At 47.1% G+C, this 23,105-nt stretch overlaps 1 protein-coding gene across 1 annotated transcript in view; it reads right to left on the bottom strand.

Moving 5' to 3' along the window:
• LOC310824025 (retinal guanylyl cyclase 2-like) overlaps window positions 1-23,105 on the bottom strand; it is a gene marked incomplete at both ends in the record, with an annotated part of 34,505 nt that overhangs the window by 685 nt on the left and 10,715 nt on the right. Inside the window, 6 exons of the mRNA XM_083696924.1 lie at window positions 3,582-3,831; window positions 8,087-8,261; window positions 8,557-8,749; window positions 13,315-13,478; window positions 13,724-13,872; window positions 14,022-14,171. Coding sequence (XP_083553050.1) covers window positions 3,582-3,831; window positions 8,087-8,261; window positions 8,557-8,749; window positions 13,315-13,478; window positions 13,724-13,872; window positions 14,022-14,171 — 1,081 coding nt within the window. The remainder of the gene's footprint in view (window positions 1-3,581; window positions 3,832-8,086; window positions 8,262-8,556; window positions 8,750-13,314; window positions 13,479-13,723; window positions 13,873-14,021; window positions 14,172-23,105) is intronic.

The following is a 23,105-nucleotide window of genomic DNA, read 5'->3' as shown; positions in this document are numbered from 1 at the left end:
TACAGGGGAAAACACACTGAGACCAAGGCCTCTTTTGCAGGTACACCTTGTCCACAATATCAATACAATTACAAAACAACACATACAAAATACAACACAGTAAAATACAGAAATCAATACATCATATAAAACAACACTGTTATGTTATATCAAGAGAAACAATCACATTCTTCACCAAACAGGTCCTCAATCAACACACTAAATTGAACAACCAACTGTAATGTTTTTTGTAGATTGTTCCAGCAGGTGAGCCACAACTAAAAGCGGATTTACCCAATTTGGTGGAGATCTGAAGAACCTCAAGAGTTAACCAACTCTGAGAATGAGTAAGGTGATTTATGTTCATAAATTTCAATAACGAGGTTAGGTAAGCCGGGAGTTTATGCAGTAGGGCTTTATACAAAAAAGGGAGAAATGAAGAGATCTACAGGACTTTAATGAGGTCCAGCCAACCTTTTGGTAAAGTATGCAATGAGTATTAAAACTATCACCTGTGATAAAGCGAAGGGGGCTATGGTAGATGGCATCCAAAGATTTCGTGGCTGCTGCATTTTGTTCAGGGAAAGGCAAGATCTATTCCTATAAAAGAGCCCACCTTCAATCTTAGCTTTTTAACAAGCTCCTCCATATGTTTTCTAAATGTCGAGTCTTTGTCAAACCAAATGACCAGGTATTTGTAAGCGGGGACACGCTCAATGAGGGCACCACCCAAAGTACATATGCATAAATCAGATACATTTTTCCATGATTTGGAAAATAACATATACTTGGTTTTTCCCGCGTTAAGTACCAATTTCAGTTCAACAAATGCTTTCTGTAGGACAGTTGTTATGGAAAATACATTCATAGAACTATTTTCAGGTTATACACTTTCATATGACTGATACAACTTGTGTAACTACCGTGATTACATTTTCTCTTGCCACACCTCTAAGGTTCTATAGCCATTGTTCTGAGAAGCACTGTATGATTTACCATATGAACAGCGGTGATCTCTGAGGGAGTGGTGAGAGAGAGCAATAATGGGGGGACAGGCGCATCCTGCCGATAGGTGTGAAATGTTGAACGGCGATTAATCAGTAGGAAAGCCTCCCCATTGTTCATTCTCTCCCGCCTTTTCTCACGTAAGCACAAGCCCATCAGCCGATAGCCTTGTAGGCGCCTGGCAATATGTTCAAACTGTATAAAAGACAAACCTGATCATTGTCTCTTCAGACTTGCGCTGAACGGACCCCCGAATCTACGCTGGGCTACTGTTACGCTCTTGTCTCTTGTTTGCAAACAATAAATACCGGACTCAGATAGTGTGGCTACTCAGGACTTGTTTCTTGATTCTTACCTCCGAAGAGCTAAAGTACAGAGTGGTAAATCCTAGACTTCTACCACACAGTAAATGCAGACTGTAGCTCTGAAACAGCACGGTCAATCGTGGGGGCAATAGCATATACAACAGTGTCATCGACATATAAATGCAGTGTAAGAAAATAAAGGACAGTAACAACTTCTGTGTTTAAGGAATATTTTACTTGGTGTAACAGGCAGCAGAGCAAGTCCATACTTTGGGACCAGGTGTGTGGTCTGAACCAAGAACTGAGTTTTAGTAGTTCTATTCTTAATTCTAAGGCATCTAGAGGGGACATGTTTGTCTGCCAGAGATATAAATATAGATGAGAAAAGTTCTAGAGCCAAATCGGGGTCAGGTATGCAGTTAATAAGGGAAAGATTTGACCAATAAAGATCATGTAAAAAACCTTGCTCGCTAAAATGTTTAAAATGTATTTTTGTAAGGAAGCGTGGAGCAGAAAAGGGGGTCCAACCCGGTACTAGCAAGGTGTACCTAATAAAATGGCCGGTAAGGCCTGTTTGTCAGGATGATGTCTAGCAGGGTGGATTTATCTGGATTGTTCAAGTTAGGCCGTATTGGTTGAGATTAACTGGGATAGTTGTAAACCATCGCATAGGTGTTTGATTTTATCTGAGGTTTGAGACAACCAGTCTAGGTTAAAATCACCTATTATTACTACTTCAGGATGTACATAGGAGGATAGAAGTGCAACTAAGTTATCAAGAGCACTATGATGAGCAGATGATGGGCGATATACAAGTTATTTCCAAAAGACACACTTAGGACTAAACATTCATCTTGATTTGGGACAGTGGAGGACAGCAGATGCAATAAAACAGCTTTTGACAAAAATAGCCACACCTCCCCCTTTCCCTTCTCTGTCTGTCCTAAATGTGGTATAGCCATTTAAGGACACATCATTGTCAGGCACTCACACATTTAGTTATATTTCAGAGATCATAAAACATTTGTGTTTGCCTGCTGAGCCGATGTATTGATGAAGTCCATTTTATTTATTCGGCTTCTGGCATTTAAATGTTGTAGTCCAAGCCCATTTCTAATTTTAAAATCATCTGGTATTTCTAGGGTGGATAACTCCCCTGATGCCTTCTTAGCCTGTGCTATTTTATTGGCAGTCTATGAGGGAAATGGATTGGGGTTACCTTAACATGGCTAGGACAAGCGTCCCCTCACCACTTTAACACCTCCATATTGTCAGATAGGATCTCCGCTCCTCTTCTGTTTGGGTGCACTGCGTCACGCTCAAAAAATCTCTCCCGAAACAGGTCAAAATTGTCTACAAATAGAATATCCTCTGTGTTACAGAATGCTTTAAGCCATCGATGTAGCTGCCGTAGCCTGCTGAACCTTATGTCACCTGAGCGAAGTGGGGGTAGTGGACCAGAGATTAGATGACTGTGTCATGCCCTCCACTTCCTCCTAGTCGGTGCCAGTGCCTCCCTCTCTCCTGTCTGTCTGTGTCTGTCTGTTTGTGTTGTGTGTGGGTGTGGCCAGGCTCCGGTTCTCTGTTCACATCATTATCTCCACCTGCCCAATCTACACACTTGCTGTTCATTAACCCATCACCTTGCTGTATTTAAACCCTGGCTTCCCTTCCACTCATCGCCAGATCGTTGTTTAGTGTTTCTACACGTTAGCCCCGTTCTCTGCCTCTTAGTTTAGTAAATACTTAGTCTTTGTGTGTATACTCTGTTTTGATCATCTTTCCTTTATCCTCCAGAAACCCTACCCGGTTATCCACCAGTCTACCTGTCAGCCTGCCTACCCGTACTACCCGCCTGCCCTGCCTGCCCAACCTGCCCGCCTGCCCTGTCTGTCTGCCTGCCTGCCTGCCTGACCTACCCCGTTTGCCTTTCCCCCCTGCTTGTCCCATTCTCTGCTTGTCCCTCATTAAATATCTTATTATTTTATATTCGTGTCCTGACTCTGTGTCCGCGCCTGGGTTCATTAGATCTGACCGTAACAGGCTGTAGTCCTGATTCCTTAAGGGGGTTGGAGAGCTGTATAAAGTCAGTTTTCAGTTTCTCCGAACAGGCCAGTTTGATATCATTTGACCCAACATGAACCACAACAGGTTTTGCCTCCCAGTTACGTTCCAGGACTGAGGGAAGCATCTGGTTTATGTCCAGGACATAAAATGAGGGGGGAGCTGTTGCGCAGGGGATGGTGGGCAGGGAGAGAGGTTCTGGCGAGACTGGCATGGCTGGCTGCTCACTGGGGGCCTCTGAGCAGATGTGGGGTACTTAGGGGGTGGGGCAAGAGCTGTCGGCTGGATGGGAGGAGGGGTAGCCACTTCCAGGAGGACAGTGCAGCTGGGGGGCAGGGTGAAGCATCAGACTCATGGGGAGGCTTGGTGGCACCGGCAGGAGTTGAGGATGCTGCTGGGGCCAGGGCCGCAGTTGTCCGGGTGGGAGAGGAATCTGAGTGTCGTCCACACTCCGCCTGCCTGGTTTTCTTCTCGTTACCTGTGACCAGCAATTTGGGGGTCTATTAATGGGAAGGCACACAGGCTGAAAAGCTCCCCTACAGCAAGGGCCGAGTTGTAGGAGGTATGATGTCTGGCCCGTCTCTCACTTTCACCTCTTCCATGAGGTGGAGGATGTCTGCCTGTAATTCGATGAGCCGGTTACATCCTTCACACATGAAAGGTTCTTTTAACTCTAAGCAGGAGTCTCCCTTTATAAAACATTTGACATAACCCACAATTTAAAGTAACCATGTCTTCTGAAATACAATTTGTGAGCGAGAGGGGCGGCTCCTCTGCCGAAGCCTCCTCGATGTCCACTGTAGGGGAATTAAAAGGAGGCGTGTTCCAGTATGAAGTTGTGCCCAGATATCCAGCACAGTAATATGCAGAAGTAAAGAGTAGCAAAAGAAAAATTTTTGTGTAGAAAAAAAAAAGACCACCAAGAACCACAACGTTCAGAAAACCACCACGGCTGGTGTACGCAGCAAGCCAGAACCCAAACACGGACTTGAAACCAGCCAAACACGTCCAAAACACAATTCTCGCCAGCAGAACAAACAGTAATGAGAGATGTACTCAATGTGATTTAACTGCTAGTGCCCATCAGACATTAATGCAGTGAAGGCTGAATTACCAGTGAAGGCCAGGGAGAAAAGATTTGCGTTCTCTGAACTCCAATAAGCTCCATAGCTCAGTTTTTGCGGCTTCAAAATAAAAGTGTGAGTTAAGAGATTAATGGAAAGTGATGGGATTGCAATATTTTCTCTTATTATTGCTGAATTAAGGACAAATTACCCAACATAAAGCATATATAATTTAGAAAAAGTGATTTTCATATATACAATTTACATATTGGTGCAATTACATTTAATTATACACAGGCCTATTACATTTGTATAAATGGACTGTACAGAAATATTACTCTGCAACACTTCTAGAATGCAGATGAGGTGAGTTTCTGGTACCATTCAAAAATTACACCACTTTTTATGCATAGTCCCCCTATTTCAGGATACCCAAAAGTAATGGGACAGATTTATCAAATGTCCAAAGCACTCATGTTTAGTATTTGGTGGACAATCCATTGCATGCAATAACTGCCTGAAGTCTGCGACCTATTGACCACACCAGACGCCGGTTATCTTCTCTGGTAATACTCTGCCAGGCCTGTACTGCAGCCATCTTCAGTTGTTGTTTGTTTTGAGGTCTTTTTGCCTATAATCTCATCATCATCAAAAAATGAAATGCATGTTCAATTGGATTTAAATCTGAAGATTGACTTGGCCAGTCAAGACCTTTCCACTTTTTGTCCCTGAAAAATGTTTTGATGTAGCGTCATCCAATGGATTTGGAGGCATTTGCTTTGCACTCCAGCAGACAATATGTTTCTGTACACTTCAGAATGCATTCTGCTTCTGTCATCTGCAGTTAAAATAATCAATTAAGACAAGTTAGCAAGTTCTAGTGGCAGCTATACAGTGGGGGAAATAATTATTTGATCCCCTGATGATTTTGTTAGTTTGCCTGATTACAAAGAAATGAGCGGTCTATAATTTTTATGGTACTTTTATTTTAACAAATAGAGACAGAATATCAACAAAGTCCAGAAAAAACACATTATATAAAGTTATAAATTCATTTGCATTTGATCGAAGGAAATAAGTATTTGATCCCCAAGCAAAACATGACTTAGTACTTGGTGGAGAAACCCTTGCTGGCAAGCACAGAAGTCTGACGTTTTTTATAGTTGGTCACCAGGTTTGCACACATCTCAGGAGGGATTTTGGTCCACTCCTCTTTACAGATCCTCTCCAAATCCTGAAGGTTTCAAGGCTTTTGCTTGGCAACTCGAAGCTTCAGCTCCCTCCACAAATTTTCTATAGAATTAAGGTCTGGAGACTAGCTAGGCCACTCCATGACCTTAGTGTGCTTCTTCTTGAGCCACTCCTTTGTTGCCTTGGCTGTATGTTTTGGGTCATTGCCATGCTGGAAGACCCATCCACGACCCATCCTCAGTGCTCTGGCTGAGGGAAGGAGGTTCTCGTCCAAGATCTTATGGTACATGGCCCCGTCCATTGGCCCCTCAATGCAGTGAAGTTGTCCTGTACCCTTAGCAGAGAAACAACCGCAAAGCATAATGTTTCCACCTCCGTGTTTGACGGTGGGGATGGTGTTCTTGGGATTGTAGCATTCATCATTTCTCTCCCTCCAAACACGAAGAGTCGAATTTATGCCAAAGAGTTCAATTTTGGTCTCATCTGACCACATCACCTTCTCCCAAGCCTTCTCTGAATCATTTAGGTGTTCATTGGCAAACTTCAGATGGGCCTGTACATGTGCCTTCTTGAGCAGGGGGACCTTGCGGGCACTGCAGGATTTCAATCCGTTACGGTGTAGTGTGTTACCAATGGTTTTCTTGGTGACTGTGGTCCCAGCTGCCTTGAGATCATTACCAAGCTCCTCCCGTGTAGTTCTGGGCTGATCCCTCACCCTTCTCATGATCATCCTTACCCCACGAGGCAAGATCTTGCATGGAGCTCCAGGCCGAGGGCGATTGATGGTTATTTTGTATTTCTTCCATTTTCTAATAATTGCACCAACAGTTGTCTCCTTCTCACCAAGCTTCTGGCTGATGGTCTTGTAGCCCATTCCAGCCTTGTGCAGGTCTACAACTCTTACCCTGATGTCCTTTGAATGTTCTTTGGTCTTGCCCATGGTGGTGGAGAGGTTGGAATGGAAGAGATCGATTCTATTGACAGGTGTCTTTTATACCCATAACAAGCAGAGATTAGGAGTACTTTTCCTAAAGTGACAGGACTAATCTGTGTGCCTCATGGGCATATAACCGGTCTGTATGAGCCAGAATTCTTGCTGGTTTGTAGGGGATCAAATACTTATTTCCTTCGATCAAATGCAAATGAATTTTTAACTTTATATAATGTGTTTTTTCTGGAATTCTTTGTTGATATTCTGTCTCCATTTGTTAAAATAAAAGTACCATAAAAATTATAGACCGCTCATTTCTTTGTAATCGGGCAAACTAACAAAATCAGCAGGGGATCAAATAATTATTTCCCCCACTGTACACGCCCAAACCTCACACCCCCTGCACCAGGTGGTATGCTGTAAATCTTTAGCAGATCCTTTTTTCTCCAAACTTTGCTCTTACAATAATTGTGCTCCATGGTAGGTACTTTTTTTAGCAAACCTAGTAGTAACCTGACCATCCTTTTTGAGGATAACTAGTGGTTTTCACCTTGCAGTGAAGCGTCTGTAGTTTGGCTGGTGACGTATTCTGTGGATGGTAGTCTCTGACACATTCACACCTACCTCCTGGAGAGTGTTCCTGATCTGTGGGACAGTTGTTTTTTGGGGTTTTCTTAATTATGGTGAGCAATCTTTGATCATCCACGGTGGAAGTCTTCCTCGACATACCAGCATGTTTGCGATTGCTGTGTTCACCAGTGCTTTTTTTTATTTTTAATGATGTTCCAAACTGTTGATTTTGGCAAGCCTAAGGTTTTGGCTATGTTTCTGATCGTTTTATTTTTTTATTTTTTTATTTTTCAGCCTAATAATGGCTTCCTTGACTTTCATTGACACCTCTTTGGTCCTCATGTTGACACCAATAGCAAACTCCAAAGTCAAATGCAAAGCCTAGAATCAATGTTACACATTGAAAGCTCTCTTATGCCTGCACGAATGATTTGATGGAACACAGCTGACTTATCAGAAACACGTCAACCCAATTGTCCCATTACTTTTGGGTACCTTAACAAATGGGGACTATGTATAAAAAGTGTTGTAATTTCTGAATGGTGAAACCAATATGTACACAAATACCATCAAATAAAAGCTGAGAATATCCAAATTCAAAGTTTTGGAGTGTGTAGCCAAAAGAAGAAAAAATGCTTCGGTGCTTATTATCGGATGTATTAGGTTACAAAATCAGACTTTTTGGATAAAATGTTAATGATAGATTAGAGAAATACCCCACTGAACTATTCACAACATGAATGATCATATTGTTTTGGTAAAATGTATTACATTAGGAAGTGAAATTTCATCACCATTTTCGCTCACTCCGGGCAGAGTGGGTAGATACCCTATAAATGGAATAAGGAATAAGAATGTAGGCAGTTGTGACCACATGCTCATCAACACCTCACAATGGCATTCAGCCAATGAAAGGGACTGGTCAACTTGCTAGCATATGGCACTCGTCCCCTCTTCAGTGTACAGTGCCACCTCACCTGAGTGGATCCCTATCCGTATCCTGATGGGCACGTTGGGCATGTGGCGCATCTGGAAGCTGCCCACAGAGCTGAGGATGTTCAGGGACATGTTGGCAATCTCTGCTGCATGTTTGTTCCCATTCCTCTTGGGTAGACCTGATGCCACCATGTAGGCATCACCAATGGTCTCCACCTACAGAACAAGGGCATGATTGAAAGACATTAACACATGTTGTTGCACTGTGGGGGCTAGGTCTACATGTGATTGGTCTATTACTGTAAGTAACTTAGGAGGTCCTCTCTTGAAATTTTAGGTGTACAATATTGGACTTAATTGATATCACAAAGTAAATCTTGAACAAGTGCTCCTCTGTTGCGCTTGTCTCCAGTGGATCTTGCTGCTAGTGGATGACTAGTCAATTCCACGATGTGTTGAAATTCCACGCCCTTCCTGCTGTTCTGATGCTCTCCTATGAGTAGCAACTGACCTTGTAGACATCATGGTTACACAGCACAGCGTCAAACAGTGTGTAGAGATCATTGAGCAGGTCCACCACCTCGATGGGGTCACTGAGGGAGGAGATGGTGGTGAAGCCAACAATGTCACTGAAGTAGATGGTGACCTGGTCAAAGTATTCTGGCTCCACCGTTGCACCCGTCTTAAGTGCCTCAGCTACAGACCTGCAACAAGGTACGAGAAAGGACTCAAATGGGTATATGACATACAGTACTTGTACTGTACCTTGCACTGTATGCACAGTTTCATGGTGTGCATAGTAAAGTATATGTCTCTAAAAATATATATATTTTTTTTTTTTTTATTTAAACTTTATTTATACAGGGAGAACCTGACTGGGACCAGGGTCAGCAGGGCCCTGTTGAGAACAAACAAATTAAATAAATATACAGTACAATTAGGGATGCACCAATACCACATTTTCATTGCATACCGATTCCGAGTACTGAACTTTGAGTATCGCCCAATACCGAGTACCGATCCGATAAAAGGCTCTTTTTTTTGTAAACAGCTGTATACAAGCTCTGTGTGTGGATGTGCTATGTTTGGAATCATTCTTGTCCATCTTAAAAACTGTAAACACCATGCTCAAGCTGGGGAATGTTAAATGATTGATTAAAGACCCCCGTTTGCATAAGAAGAAATACATTCATGACTGAATTATGCCATACAACTTTCTTTTAATTCCAGACTGCAGACCAAGGCGGCTTTTGAAAAGCTGAGAATCTCAGCTTTCTAAACATGTCAAATGTGTGTCTCAACTCCCAGTAATGAGCAAGAAACTGATTTGGAGAAATCCTCTCCCGAAGTTCACTCTATTTTGAGGTACTGCTATCGCCTTCCACTATGGCACCACAGACACTCACACAGCTGGCTGGCTGTGTTCACAGTCCAGCTAATGAGTTTGTCAGATTGACTTTAGCTAAACTGTAATGCAGTAACAGACAGTTAGCTAGCCAGTGAGTTTACAGTTGTGCAGTTGTAAGGAGCTAGCAACTCACCTCAAACTGAATTCTATCCACCGTATCATTAAAGGCATGAAAAGTATACAGTGCCCTGCGTTAAAGTAGAGATTATCAGCTTTTATTTGATAGTATTTGTGTACATATTGGTTTCACCATTCAGAAATTAAACCACTTTTTATGCCAATTTCAGGGGACCCAAAAGTAATGGGACAGATTTATCAAATGTCCAAAATAAGCACTCGTGTTTAGTATTTCGTTGACAATCCTTTGCATGCAAAAACTGCCTGAAGTCGGCGACCCACTGACCCCACCAGACGCTGGGTATTCTCTCTGGTGATGCTCTGCCAGGCCTGTACTGCAGCCGTTATCAGTTGTTGTTTGTTTTGAGGTATTTCCTAAAACCTGATCATCAGCAAATGAAATGCATGTTCAATTGGATTTAAATCTGAAGATTGACTTGGCCAGTCAAGACCTTTCCATTTGTTGGCTCTGAAAAACTCCTTATGTTTTAGGTCTTTTTTTTTTTTTTACTGTATGATGAAGCACCATCCAATGAATTTGGAGGCATTTGCTTGCACTCAAGCAGACAAGATTTCTGTATACTTCAGAATACATTCTGCTTCTGCCGTCAGCAGTCGATCAATTAGTAGTAAGTTAGTAAGTTCCAGTGACTGCAATACATGCCCAAACCTAACACCCCCTGCACCCTGTTTCACAGATGAGGTGGTATGTTGTAAACCTTGGGCAGATCCTTTTTTCTCCAAACGTTTCTCTTGCAATCACTCTGGTACATGATCATATTCATCTTATCTGTCCACAAGACCTTTTTCCAGACCTCTTTCCAGACCTCCTGTTTAGCAAACTGTAATCCTTTTTGAGGGCAACTAGTGGTGCGTCTGTAGCTTGGCTGGAGACATATTCTGTGGATGGTAGTCTCTGACACATTGACGTCTCCCTCCCGGAGAGGGTTCCTTATCTGTGGGACATTTGTTTTGGGGTTTTTCTTAATTATGGTGAGCATTCTTCGTTCAACCACTGTGGATGTCTTTCTTGGCCTACCAGCCCATTTGCGATTGCTGAGCTCACCAGTGCTTTTTTTTTCTTCTGAATTACAGTGGGGGAAATAATTATTTGATCCCCTGCTGATTTTGTTAGTTTGCCTGATTACAAAGAAATGAGCGGTCTATAATTTTTATGGTACTTTTATTTTAACAAATAGAGACAGAATATCAACAAAGAAGTCCAGAAAAAACACATTGTATAAAGTTATAAATTGATTTGCATTTGATCGAAGGAAATAAGTATTTGATCCCCTACAAACCAGCAAGAATTCTGGCTCATACAGACCGGTTATATGCCCATGAGGCACACAGATTAGTCCTGTCACTTTAAGAAAGTACTCCTAATCTCTGCTTGTTATGGGTATAAAAGACACCTGTCAATAGAATCAATCTCTTCCATTCCAACCTCTCCACCACCATGGGCAAGACCAAAGAACATTCAAAGGACATCAGGGTAAGAGTTGTAGACCTGCACAAGGCTGGAATGGGCTACAAGACCATCAGCAAGAAGCTTGGTGAGAAGGAGACAACTGTTGGTGCAATTATTAGAAAATGGAAGAAATACAAAATAACCATCAATCCCCCTCGGCCTGGAGATCCATGCAAGATCTCGCCTCGTGGGGTAAGGATGATCATGAGAAGGGTGAGGGATCAGCCCAGAACTACACGGGAGGAGCTTGGTAATGATATTAAGGCAGCTGGGACCACAGTCACCAAGAAAACCATTGGTAACACACTACACCGTAACGGATTGAAATCCTGCAGTGCCCGCAAGGTCCCCCTGCTCAAGAAGGCACATGTACAGGCCCATCTGAAGTTTGCCAATGAACACTTAAATGATTCAGAGAAGGCTTGGGAGAAGTTGATGTGGTCAGATGAGACCAAAATTGAACTCTTTGGCATAAATTCGACTCTTCGTGTTTGGAGGGAGAGAAATGCTGAATGCTACAATCCCAAGAACACCATCCCCACCGTCAAACACGGAGGTGGAAACATTATGCTTTGGGGTTGTTTCTCTGCTAAGGGTACAGGACGACTTCACTGCATTGAGGGGCCAATCGATGGGGCCATGTACCGTAAGATCTTGGACGAGAACCTCCTTCCCTCAGCCAGAGCACTGAGGATGAGTCGTGGATGGGTCTTCCAGCATGACAATGACCCAAAACATACGGCCAAGGCAACAAAGGAGTGGCTCAAGAAGAAGCACACTAAGGTCATGGAGTGGCCTAGCTAGTCTCCAGACCTTAATCCTATCGAAAATTTGTGGAGGGAGCTGAAGCTTCGAGTTGCCAAGCAAAAGCCTTGAAACCTTCAGGATTTGGAGAGGATCTGTAAAGAGGAGTGGACCAAAATCCCTCCTGAGATGTGTGCAAACCTGGTGACCAACTACAAGAAACGTCTGACTTCTGTGCTTGCCAACAAGGGTTTCTCCACCAAGTACTAAGTCATGTTTTGCTTGGGGATCAAATACTTATTTCCTTCGATCAAATGCAAATTAATTTATAACTTTATATATGTGGGGGGATATGCAGCGTTCGGCCTGTAGAGGGAGCTACAGGACCGTGGCCGGGGTTGTGTCGGCGAGACTTTGTTGCACACCTGCTGCAAATGAAGTCTCGTCGGCGAATGTTTAAGATGTGTGTGCTTCTGCCATTTCAGTAGGCGAGGTGGGCTGGAACGAAGGAGCAGGTTCCGAGAGAGAGACGACTGGAAAGTCGCCGAGTGTCTGCCTCTCTGTGTACACGGACATTGTTACAATATAATACGTTTTTCTGGACTTTTTTTTTTATATTCTGTGTCTATTTGTTAAAATAAAAGTACCATAAAAATTATAGACCGCTCATTTCTTTGTAATCGGGCAAACTAACAAAATCAGCAGGGGATCAAATAATAATTTCCCCCACTGTATGTTCCAAATTGTTGATCTTGGCAATCCTAAGGTTTCAGATATTTTTTTTTGACTTACCAGAAACACCAAGCCAATTGATTGTCCCATTACTTTTGGGTACCCTAAAATAGAGGGACTATGCATAAAACGTGTTGTGATTTCTGAAGGTAGAAACCAATATGTACACAAATGCTATAAAATGAAAGCTGACAACCTGCACTTTAACCTCATTGTTATTGTTTGATTTAAAATGCTTCACTGTCCCATTAGTTCCCACACCAGCAGGCTTAGGAACAGCTTCTTCCCTGCAGCTGTTACTCTGCTGAACTCAGAATCCCGGCTGGAGCTGAAATCTGTTCAGTTTCAGCCTAGCAACAAGAATCACGTATTTTCAATGTTTTTGGCACGTTTTTATAACAGTTTGCATCATGGCATCGGGGCTGGTTAATAGCATTCCCTATCTCCGATTCCTGATCCAACATTTTAGGCCAATATTGGCCCGATACCAATGCTCTCTAAATACAATACAAACAGTTTATAAGAACACCTCAATTAGAAGACACAGCACTACTCACGTGTACAATCCTCCCTAAACAGATCCCTCACCAAAAATGTGAAATGACCCAATGGCACCAGAGTGTCCATTTGTGAAGTAACCAGTAGGTCATTCCATGTCCAAGGAGCACAGTAACTAATAACAGATGCTGCCACTATTGATTGCTTTGTGTTACTGTTCAATTTCAGACAAGATATTGGAGTGAATCAGAGTGTAACTGGAGTCCTCAACTGCGAACAATAGCTTGTGTTTGACTCACAGAGGGAGCATTTCGGACAGTAGTTTCTCTGTCCTCTGTTTTTCCACCTCCAGCTCCTCTGTTCTCTCTCTGATCAGGTCTTCCAGGTTGGAAGAGTACTGCTCCAGCATACGCAGCATGGAGTCTATGATGTTGGTCTTCTTACCCTTGTTGATCAGCTTGAACTGTGACACAAAACACAATCAGAGCTTTGCAGAGTGTTGCAGTGGATTTCCTTTGTACATATAGTGTGAAATGACTAATGCACTCCTTCTGTGAAAACTACATTTTCTACGAACCAAGACTATGAACCGGAACATTTCATCCATTCCTGAAGGCCCATTTCCATACAACTTATAACGAAGACATTTTTCCTGCACTACTCTATATAACCTTGGCTTCTATGGAAGACACAGATGATGTTACTGACCTGGTCAAAGATCTCGTCGAAGGCTGGTCTGCGGTCAGGCTGCTCACCCCAGCACAGCTTCATCAGCTGGATACACTCCAGAGGGGCCTGGTCTGGGGCCACCGTGGGCCTGCACATGGGTGGAGGCTTCTTCACCTTCCTAATGATCTCTGACATTGAGAGGGAAGAGATGGGAAATGTTTTATCTGCACTGGAACTAATTCAGATAAGTTGTCATTGCCTGCTGGTACAGGCTTTTGTAAAACAAAAACAATTGGGAATTGTAACATTTTGCTAATTTCTCGTCCTCCAGACCTACCCTCAGGAGTCAAACCCAGCATGCAATATGGGGGTCCTCGGACGACCACCTCTTGCAGTATAATGGCAAAACTGTACACATCTCCTTTATAAGTCCCCTTACGAGAGTTCTCTGGGTCTCGGAGGAATTCTGGAGCTGTCCAAAATAGATCTGAGAACCAAAGGTGCAGGATCACTAATTTGATAGAGTAATCATAGGTATTATAGTATGATAATGATATGATTTTGATGCATACTGTGCTTAAAATAAATACAACTAAATAACATAGGTTTGTATCATTACATACACTAGAAATTATCTCTGAATTCAAGTGACTGGGTGTCTATTACACAACGTCAATTTTATTAGAAATGATAGTACATTTTGGCTTTGGACTGTAATGGTTCAATAAGTATCTGTACTATGAAATGCTAATAAGCATTAATAACGTTGGTAATACTAATCATTTAAGCATTAATCATGTAAGCATTAATCATGTAAGCATTAATCATGTAATGAATGTTTGTCTGTAACAACTGTACGACCTTAGAGTCACCCTTTGCTTATAACTTGAGTAGACTAATAGAATTAGTCTAAGTATTGCTTATGGACTGTAGAGAAGTAAAAGTATTGCTTATGAAATGTGTTAAAAGCCGGGCAGACGTGGATGCACGAGAAAGAAGGAAACACATATATGGATGTGTTGTTGCCAAGGCCTATGAGAAAGATGTGTGTTTCACAGGCCCAAGGATGTCTGGTCAAGTGTGCCTATAACGGTGTACTATGGGAAAAGCAGATATGTAATATGTGAAGACTGGGGGAGAGGGGGGTTTGAAAGTATAAATGTATGCTTGTAACTTTGTTTCGGGCTCTCTGTTTGTTAGAAACAGACTGCCATGCTTGCAACCATTAAAATAAGTAAATAGAACATATATTGCGTATGTGCCTATTTGTAGTCTCACCAAATACAAGTGGTAATCCTAGATTTCCACGACAACTTGGGGGCTTGTCCGAGATCCTTAACCTGACTTCTCTAAAATGTCTCTCCTCTAAGGTCAACCGTGCACAGCTGGAGACTGGGTCCCAGAGTCTGAATACCTCCCCGGGGTGGACATCGTAACTGAGACACGTGGGTGAGAAGACAGACGCCTAGGGAGGACAGGCGTTCCTAAGAATAGTCAGTACAGGATCCTATCAAATTTAAATCCAGGTGAGACCACAATATTTGTCAAAAATCCTAGTTGGACTAGGTTCTTAGATGAGATAACATTCTGCACATTCCACAGAGTACTGCCACCACAAGTAGCCACCAGGTGTTCACGGCATTGCTTGGGAGTCATCTTTCAGTATTTGAAGATGCATTTGACACGCGTAGAGAGACACGGTGTGAAGTAAGAACCAGAGATGGAAATGACGTTAGGATTAAATAGTAGTGAGACAATACTGAGAGTCCAATTTACCAAAAAGGAACTAGAAAAGTGATGGATCAGGAATAAAAATTGGTAATAATAACGGGAAAAATGCGGTTGCGACGGAACATTTAGGATCTCCTATTTAGGATCGGCTCAAATAATATTCGATAAACATGATGTTGAAGGTGTGTGGGGGGACATGCAGCGTTCGGCCTGTAGAGGGAGCTACAGGACCGTGGCCAGGGTTGTGTCGGCGAGGCTTCGTTGCACACCTGTTGCAAATTAAGTCTCGTTGGCTAGTGCTTTTAACGTGTGTGCCTTTGTCATTTCAGTAGGTGGGCTAGGAGCGAGAGGAGTTATTGCCGAGAGACGACTGGAAAGTCGCGAGGAGTACGAGACAGGCTGAAAAGCCAAGAACCAATGTGTTTAATAAACGGGACGAAATCCCTCTCTAAAATACTGCGTCTGCCTCTGTGTACAACAGACATTGTTACATTGGCGCCCAACCTGGGACACAGAGATGGAGACGCTAGCAACGGCAATTTCAAGGATATCGCTGATCCTGGAGCAGCAGACCATCCTGCAACAGACCCAGCAGGCCGCGGTGGGAGAGATGACAGCGGTGAGGGCTGAGGACAGTGCCCTCCTCCAGGACCTCGCCAGGGCCATCAGGCCGGCGCCGGAGACCGGGTCGGCACAAGGTCCCCCCAAGGTCCAGCTACAGAAAATGGGGGACCTGGACGATCCGGAGGCGTTCCTCGCGGTGTTCGAGGGGACGGCGAGGACCTCGGGGTGGCCGGACGGAGAGTGGGCCTACCATCTGCTGCCCCTCCTGTCAGGGGAGGCGCAGCTCGCGGCCCACAGCCTACCAGCGGCCGCCCAACAGGACTACCTGTCCCTGGCCCGGGCAATTCGGGACCGCCTGGGCCTCACACCCGAGGAGCACCGTCGCCGGTTTCGGGCCCTGACCATGGAGGAGGGGAGCCGGCCTTTTGCCTACGCCCAGCGGCTGCGGGACAGCGCGTGGCGGTGGCTGGACCCAGAGAACAACTCGGTGGAGGAGGTCGGGTACCGGGTAGTCCTGGAACAGTTCCTCACAGGGCTCCCGGCCCGAACCGCCGCCTGGGTCCAGTACCACCGCCCCCAGGATCTCAAGACCACCGTGGGATTAGCGGAGGACCATCTCTCCCTCCCACCGCGGGGGCTGCAACGCCCAACCCCGGCCCCGCGCCAGGGGGCGGGGGGCCGGCGCCCAGGAGGAGCCGAGGGACCGGAAGGGGAAAGGCCGGCGCCCGCCCCGAGGACGAGATGGCAGGGGCGCACCCGTCCAGAGCCAGCCCTGGCCCCACAGGTAGCACCCCGAGCGACAGGGGGGGTGTGTTGGCGATGCGGACGGCCGGGCCATGTGCAGGCCGAGTGCCCGGCGATGGAGGTGGGGCAGGTCGTCCGCATCGGCGACATACCGGGCCCTCCCCCCGGACCAGGAGCGGCGTATCGTGTTCCGGTAAGGATACAGCATGATACGCACCAGGCGTTCTTGGATTCGGGCTGCATGCAGTCCATGATCCAGGAGCGCCTGGTTCGGCCGGGGGCATTGTTGAAGGCGTCGAGGGTGTTGGTGAAGTGTGTGCATGGGGACGTTCACGAATATCCGGTGGTCGCTATCGAAATTTATTATGAGGGAAAAAAACATAGTGTACAGGCGGCGGTTAGCCCATCCCCTGATTCTAGGTGTAGATTGGGAGGGGTTTCCTCAAGCGGTAAAGAGGGCTACCGGGATGCGTGCACGACAGCGAGGGAGGTGTGAGGCGTGTAATGTGCTCTGTGCTGAGGCGGCGCCTCGCGACACTGCCGGGGAGCCGGAGCCGGCGGGGGCGCCTCACCCCGAGATTTCGCCGCCGAACTATCCGCTGCTAGGCGACTTCCCCCTCGAGCAGTCTCGTGACGAGACCCTAAGATCGGCCTTTGACCAAGTGATAGCAATTGATGGTACTTTGATACGGCCAGACACAGTGCGCGCCCACCCCTATTTTGCGATTATCAGCGACAGGTTATATAGAGCAAGTCGTGACTCACATAGTCAGGAGGAAATAACCCAGTTGTTGGTTCCCCGCAGCCGCCACGAAATGGTCTTCCAGGCGGCTCATTTCAACCCCATGGCGGGCCATTTAGGGTATGATAAAACACTGAACCGTATAATGGCTCGATTTTATTGGCCGGGAATTCGGGCAGAGGTGCGTAGGTGGTGCGCTTCTTGTCGTGAATGTCAGTTGGTAAATCCCCCGGCCATTCCACGGGCCCCCTTGCGGCCCTTACCATTGGTCGAGAACCCATTCAACCGCATTGCGATGGATATTATCGGGCCATTTGACCGGAGTAAACAGGGATATCGATTTGTGTTGGTCTTGATAGATTACGCCACCCGATACCCCGAGTCAATACCGCTGCGCAATATCTCTGCCAGGAGTGTAGCGCAGGCATTGTTTCAAGTAATCTCCCGCGTGGGAATCCCGAAAGAGATTCTCACCGATCAGGGCACTAATTTTATGTCACGCACCCTCAAGGAACTGTATGGCTTGTTGAACATCAAGGCGATTCGAACCAGTGTTTACGACCCGGCCACTGATGGCCTTTGTGAGTGGTTCAATCGGACCTTGAAGTCAATGATTCGGAAGTTTGTACACGAGGATAGTCGGAATTGGCATAAATGGCTAGATCCCCTGTTGTTTGCGGTACGGGAAGTCCCCCAAGCTTCCACCGGGTTTTACCCGTTTGAATTACTCTATGGGCGTAAGCCCCGGGGTGTCCTAGACCTTCTTAAAGAAAATTGGGAGGAAGGGTCTAGCGACAGTAAAAGTGAGATCCAATACGTCCTGGACTTGCGCACAAAGCTCCACGCCCTAGGGGTTATCTCACGCGAGCATTTGCTGCAAGCCCAGGAGCGTCAGAAACGCCTATACGACAGGGTAACTACCCTACGAGAATTTATACCGGGAGACAAGGTGCTCGTACTGTTACCCACCTCCAGCACGAAATTACTCGCGAAGTGGCAAGGGCCGTTTGTGGTCACACGTCGCATGGGGGACATGGATTATGAGGTAGTACGCTCGGACCGGGGGGATAGCTTGCAGGTGTATCACGTCAATCTCCTAAAAAAATTGAACGACGTGGTCACGGTTGCTCTGGCTACGGTAATTCCGGAGAGAGAGGAGTTCGGTCCGGAAGTCCCAAAATCGAAAGTTAGCACTCCGGTCGGTATTGATAACCATCTCTCTGCTAGCCAGGCCACGGACGTTGCAGATTTGCAGGCTAAGTTCGCCGACGTGTTCTCTCCCCTGCCCGGTCGGACTACGCTCATCGACCACCATATAGAAACGCAGCCGGGGTTAACGGTGTTAATGCGGTCTCCAAGTTCGATGCTTATCCGATGCCCCGGGTTGACGAGCTCTTGGACCGGCTTGGTACGGCCAAGTACTTCACGACATTGGATTGCACGAAGGGATACTGGCAGATTCCACTCTCGCCGGTGTCCCGGGAGAAAACGGCATTCTCCACTCCGCTCGGGCTGTTCCAGTTCACAGTGCTCCCTTTCGGGTTGTTCGGAGCCCCAGCCACTTTTCAGCGCCTCATGGACCGCATTCTGCGGCCGCACTCTGCCTATGCTGCGGCCTACCTAGATGACATTGTCATTCACAGTGACACCTGGGCGCAGCATGTGCAGAGTGTGGCTGCTGTTCTGCGGTCCCTGAGGCAGGCGGGGCTGACGGCCAACCCGAAAAAGTGCGTGATCAGGCGGAGGGAGATCCGGTATCTGGGGTACCACTTGGGTCGGGGGGAGGTGCGGCCGCAGATTGAAAAGACTGTGGCCATCGCCGCCTCTCCTCGGCCCAAGACGAAGAAGGACGTGAGGGCCTTCCTGGGGCTGGCTGGCTATTACCGGCAGTTCGTGCCGGGGTTTTCAGAGCTGGCCAGTCCCTTGACTGACCTCACCCGGAAGGGTGCCCCGGATCCGGTCCAATGGTCGGGCCAGTGCCAGGGGTCGTTCGAGGCCCTTAAGGGGGCTCTTTGTGGAGAAACGGTCCTGTATGCGCCTGATTTTAACCTCCCTTTCTCCCTACAGACGGACGTGTCGGATAGAGGGCTGGGAGCAGTGCTGACCCAGCGCGTGGAGGGGGCTGACCGGCCGGTGCTTTACCTGAGCCGCAAGCTTTCGGAGAGGGAGGGCCGGTACAGCACGGTGGAGAAGGAGTGCCTGGCCATCAAGTGGGCGGTCGGCGCCCTCCGCTACTACCTGCTGGGTCGCGCTTTCACCCTCTACTCCGACCATGCTCCCCTCCAGTGGCTCCACCGCATGAAGGATGTGAACGCGAGGATCACCCGGTGGTACCTCGCGTTGCAGCCCTTCAACTTTTCGGTCGTGCACAGACCGGGGGCGCAGATGGTCGTGGCAGACTTCCTCTCCCGTGCAGGGGGGGGGGAGTAGGTTGTCAGCCGTCAGGTCCCCGGCCTGTGTCGGGCGGTGGGGGTATGTGGGGGGACATGCAGCGTTCGGCCTGTAGAGGGAGCTACAGGACCGTGGCCAGGGTTGTGTCGGCGAGGCTTCGTTGCACACCTGTTGCAAATGAAGTCTCGTTGGCTAGTGCTTTTAACCTGTGTGCCTTTGTCATTTCAGTAGGTGGGCTAGGAGCGAGAGGAGTTATTGCCGAGAGACGACTGGAAAGTCGCGAGGAGTACGAGACAGGCTGAAAAGCCAAGAACCAATGTGTTTAATAAACGGGACGAAATCCCTCTCTAAAATACTGCGTCTGCCTCTGTGTACAACGGACATTGTTACAAAGGGACAAAATGTTTAAAGGAGTGGGAAACATTAGGTTTCCCCGCAAATGGGAGTTTTAGCATGAGGCAGATTACTGCGTTGAAAAATCAGCGAAAGAAGATTGAGGAAGTGAATAAGGGTATGAAAAAGCCAAAGAAGGTGAATTGGACTGGTTTGAGGATGCATCTAAAAGGGCCTGGGTACAGGCAGGTACATCTAGTAGTACATCACATAAGACTATGTCTCTACCTAAAATTGATGACTCCCTGGATAACCCATGTTCTGTACAACAAGTTGTCGCTCTAGCGCCTTTAGCTCCACTCCTGGCGGACCTACCACCTCCTTATCACAGGGGAGACGGCCAGAACGAAGGCGCCCGGCCCAGACCTATGGCCTCCCAGGAGACTCGGCTCCAGCCACCCTAAGGAGGACCATCCAAGCGAGTGGTAAGACTCTGTCAATTCCATTCACCGCTATTCCAATCCCCACCACAGACCCGGAGTAAGGGCAGCACTCAGAACTTGCCATGGTGTGATAGCCATAAGATCAGATCCTCCGCACCTTCACCAGATGATCTGTCAGACGATGAAGAGGGGGAGGACTCAGGACCATGGTCGCCTCAATCTGCCCATGATAGCATGCTCGAACCCCAGAGAAGGAGAACCAATGATACTGGTATATAGACCATGGACCATCCAGGAGATAAATGATTTGGCTAAAGATTTTCCCCCCATTCAGGAGCGGGGAGGACCGCCTTTGCATAACTACTTGACAGACCTAGTCGCAACAGTCAAACCCTCCACCAGCGAGATCAGAACCCTGTTGAAAAAAGCATTAGGGTTAAAATGGGGAAGAATAGAGGGCAATTTCCCCATCGACAGTGTACCATGGGCTGAAGATGGCCAGTATCAGGGGCACATAAGGGATTTGCTGGATAGAATAACAGTAGCTTGAATGGATATGTCAAGAGTAGCCTCAGTAGCCCAGAAGGATACCGAGGGTTGGGAAGGCTATCATCTCCGTAAGAGAGAGGCGTTTATAGCTCATGGGAGGTTGGACCTAGGGGCTGAAGGCAACATCGCCGAAGGCAGCCCATACGAACATACAAAGTATTTGATTGAGGGAATTATACCATCCCTCCGAGACGATGTAAACAAACACTGCATTGACATTGATCGATGCACCATCCAAGCGATGGAACCTTACTGTCGTCATGGTATGCGTCTAGAAAGGGCAGAGAGGGAAAGGAAGGGGTTAATTGAGAAGAATCGAGAAGCCAGACTCCAGATGGCCCAGATTCAAGCATTTGAGCAACAGGCTGGCAGGGGTAGGGGAGGTTTCAGACGCCGAGGTAGAAGAGGGGGACCGGGCAGGAGAGGAGCGGGCCCGAAGCAGGGAGATGCGACCCCTGCTTGTTGGAGTAGTGGGTCCGCGGATCAGTTTGTTCGAAAGTGTCCTTGTGGGGGGACATGCAGCGTTCGGCCTGTAGAGGGAGCTACAGGACCGTGGCCGGGGTTGTGTCGGCGAGACTTTTGTTGCACACCTGCTGCGAATTAAGTCTCGCCGGCGAATGTTTAAGATGTGTGTGCTTCTGCCATTTCAGAAGGCGAGGTGGGCTGGGAACGACAGGAGTGGCTTCCGAGACAGACGACTGAAAAGTCGCAGGAACTTTGAGACGGGCTGAAAAGCCGCTAGAACTTTGAGACGGGCTGAAAAGCCGCTAGAACTTTGAGACGGGCTGAAAAGCCGATAAAGTGAATGTTTGTGATAATAAACGGGACAAAATCCCTCACTACGATACTGCGTCTGCCTCTGTGTACAACGGACTTCGTTACATTCGTCCGCGGCCTGTCCGACGGCGGTCTGGAGGTCCTGGGGGCGGTGGTACTGGACCTTGGGGGGACCTGGTGCCGCTCCGGTCCCCGGCGCCGGCCCGCCGACCCTGGTGAAGTCCTGAAGGAGGGCACTGTCGGTGATCCTCGCCGCCGTTAGTTCCTCCAGCGTCGTCTGCTGGGTCTGCTGCAGGGCCGTCTGCTGCTCGAGGACAAGCGCTATCCTCGACATTGCCGCTGCTAACGCCTCCATTCTGCCTTCCCTCTGTGCCCCACGTTGGGCGCCAATGTAACGAAGTCCGTTGTACACAGAGGCAGACGCAGTATCGTAGTGAGGGATTTTGTCCCGTTTATTATCACAAACATTCACTTTATCGGCTTTTCAGCCCGTCTCAAAGTTCTAGCGGCTTTTCAGCCCGTCTCAAAGTTCCTGCGACTTTTCAGTCGTCTGTCTCGGAAGCCACTCCTGTCGTTCCCAGCCCACCTCGCCTTCTGAAATGGCAGAAGCACACACATCTTAAACATTCGCCGGCGAGACTTAATTCGCAGCAGGTGTGCAACAAAAGTCTCGCCGACACAACCCCGGCCACGGTCCTGTAGCTCCCTCTACAGGCCGAACGCTGCATGTCCCCCCACAGTCCTCTACCCGACACTGAGGAAGCGGCCGACGGCGGATGGGACCGCCGCACAGACTTTCAGTCGAAAAGCCAAGAGGACACCACCATGAACCGAGACAATATTGACAACCAAAAGGGACAACGGGAGGCATCAAGGAGGGTGAGTTTGACAAAAACCATGATACACACTTGCGTTTCCGAGTCAGTAATGGCAGATGACCTGCCAACAATTGATTTTGTGGTAGGGAATAGACACATCACATTTCTGGTGGATTCAGGGGCAACCCACTCAGTAATTAATCAGAGATCCTGGGGAAGAGTGGCCGATACACGGACAACATAGGTGCTGCCTGTATTACCATAACGGAGCGTTTTACTGCTCCACTGGCCATAAGAACCATCATACATCCCAAGGATACAATGTGCAA

The sequence above is a fragment of the Argentina silus genome (genome assembly GCF_951799395.1).
Source record: "Argentina silus genome assembly, chromosome: Y".
In the NCBI taxonomy this organism is placed as follows: domain Eukaryota; kingdom Metazoa; phylum Chordata; class Actinopteri; order Argentiniformes; family Argentinidae; genus Argentina; species Argentina silus.
Note: the sequence above shows the minus strand (reverse complement) of the source record. Positions and strands in the feature narration are given on the sequence as shown.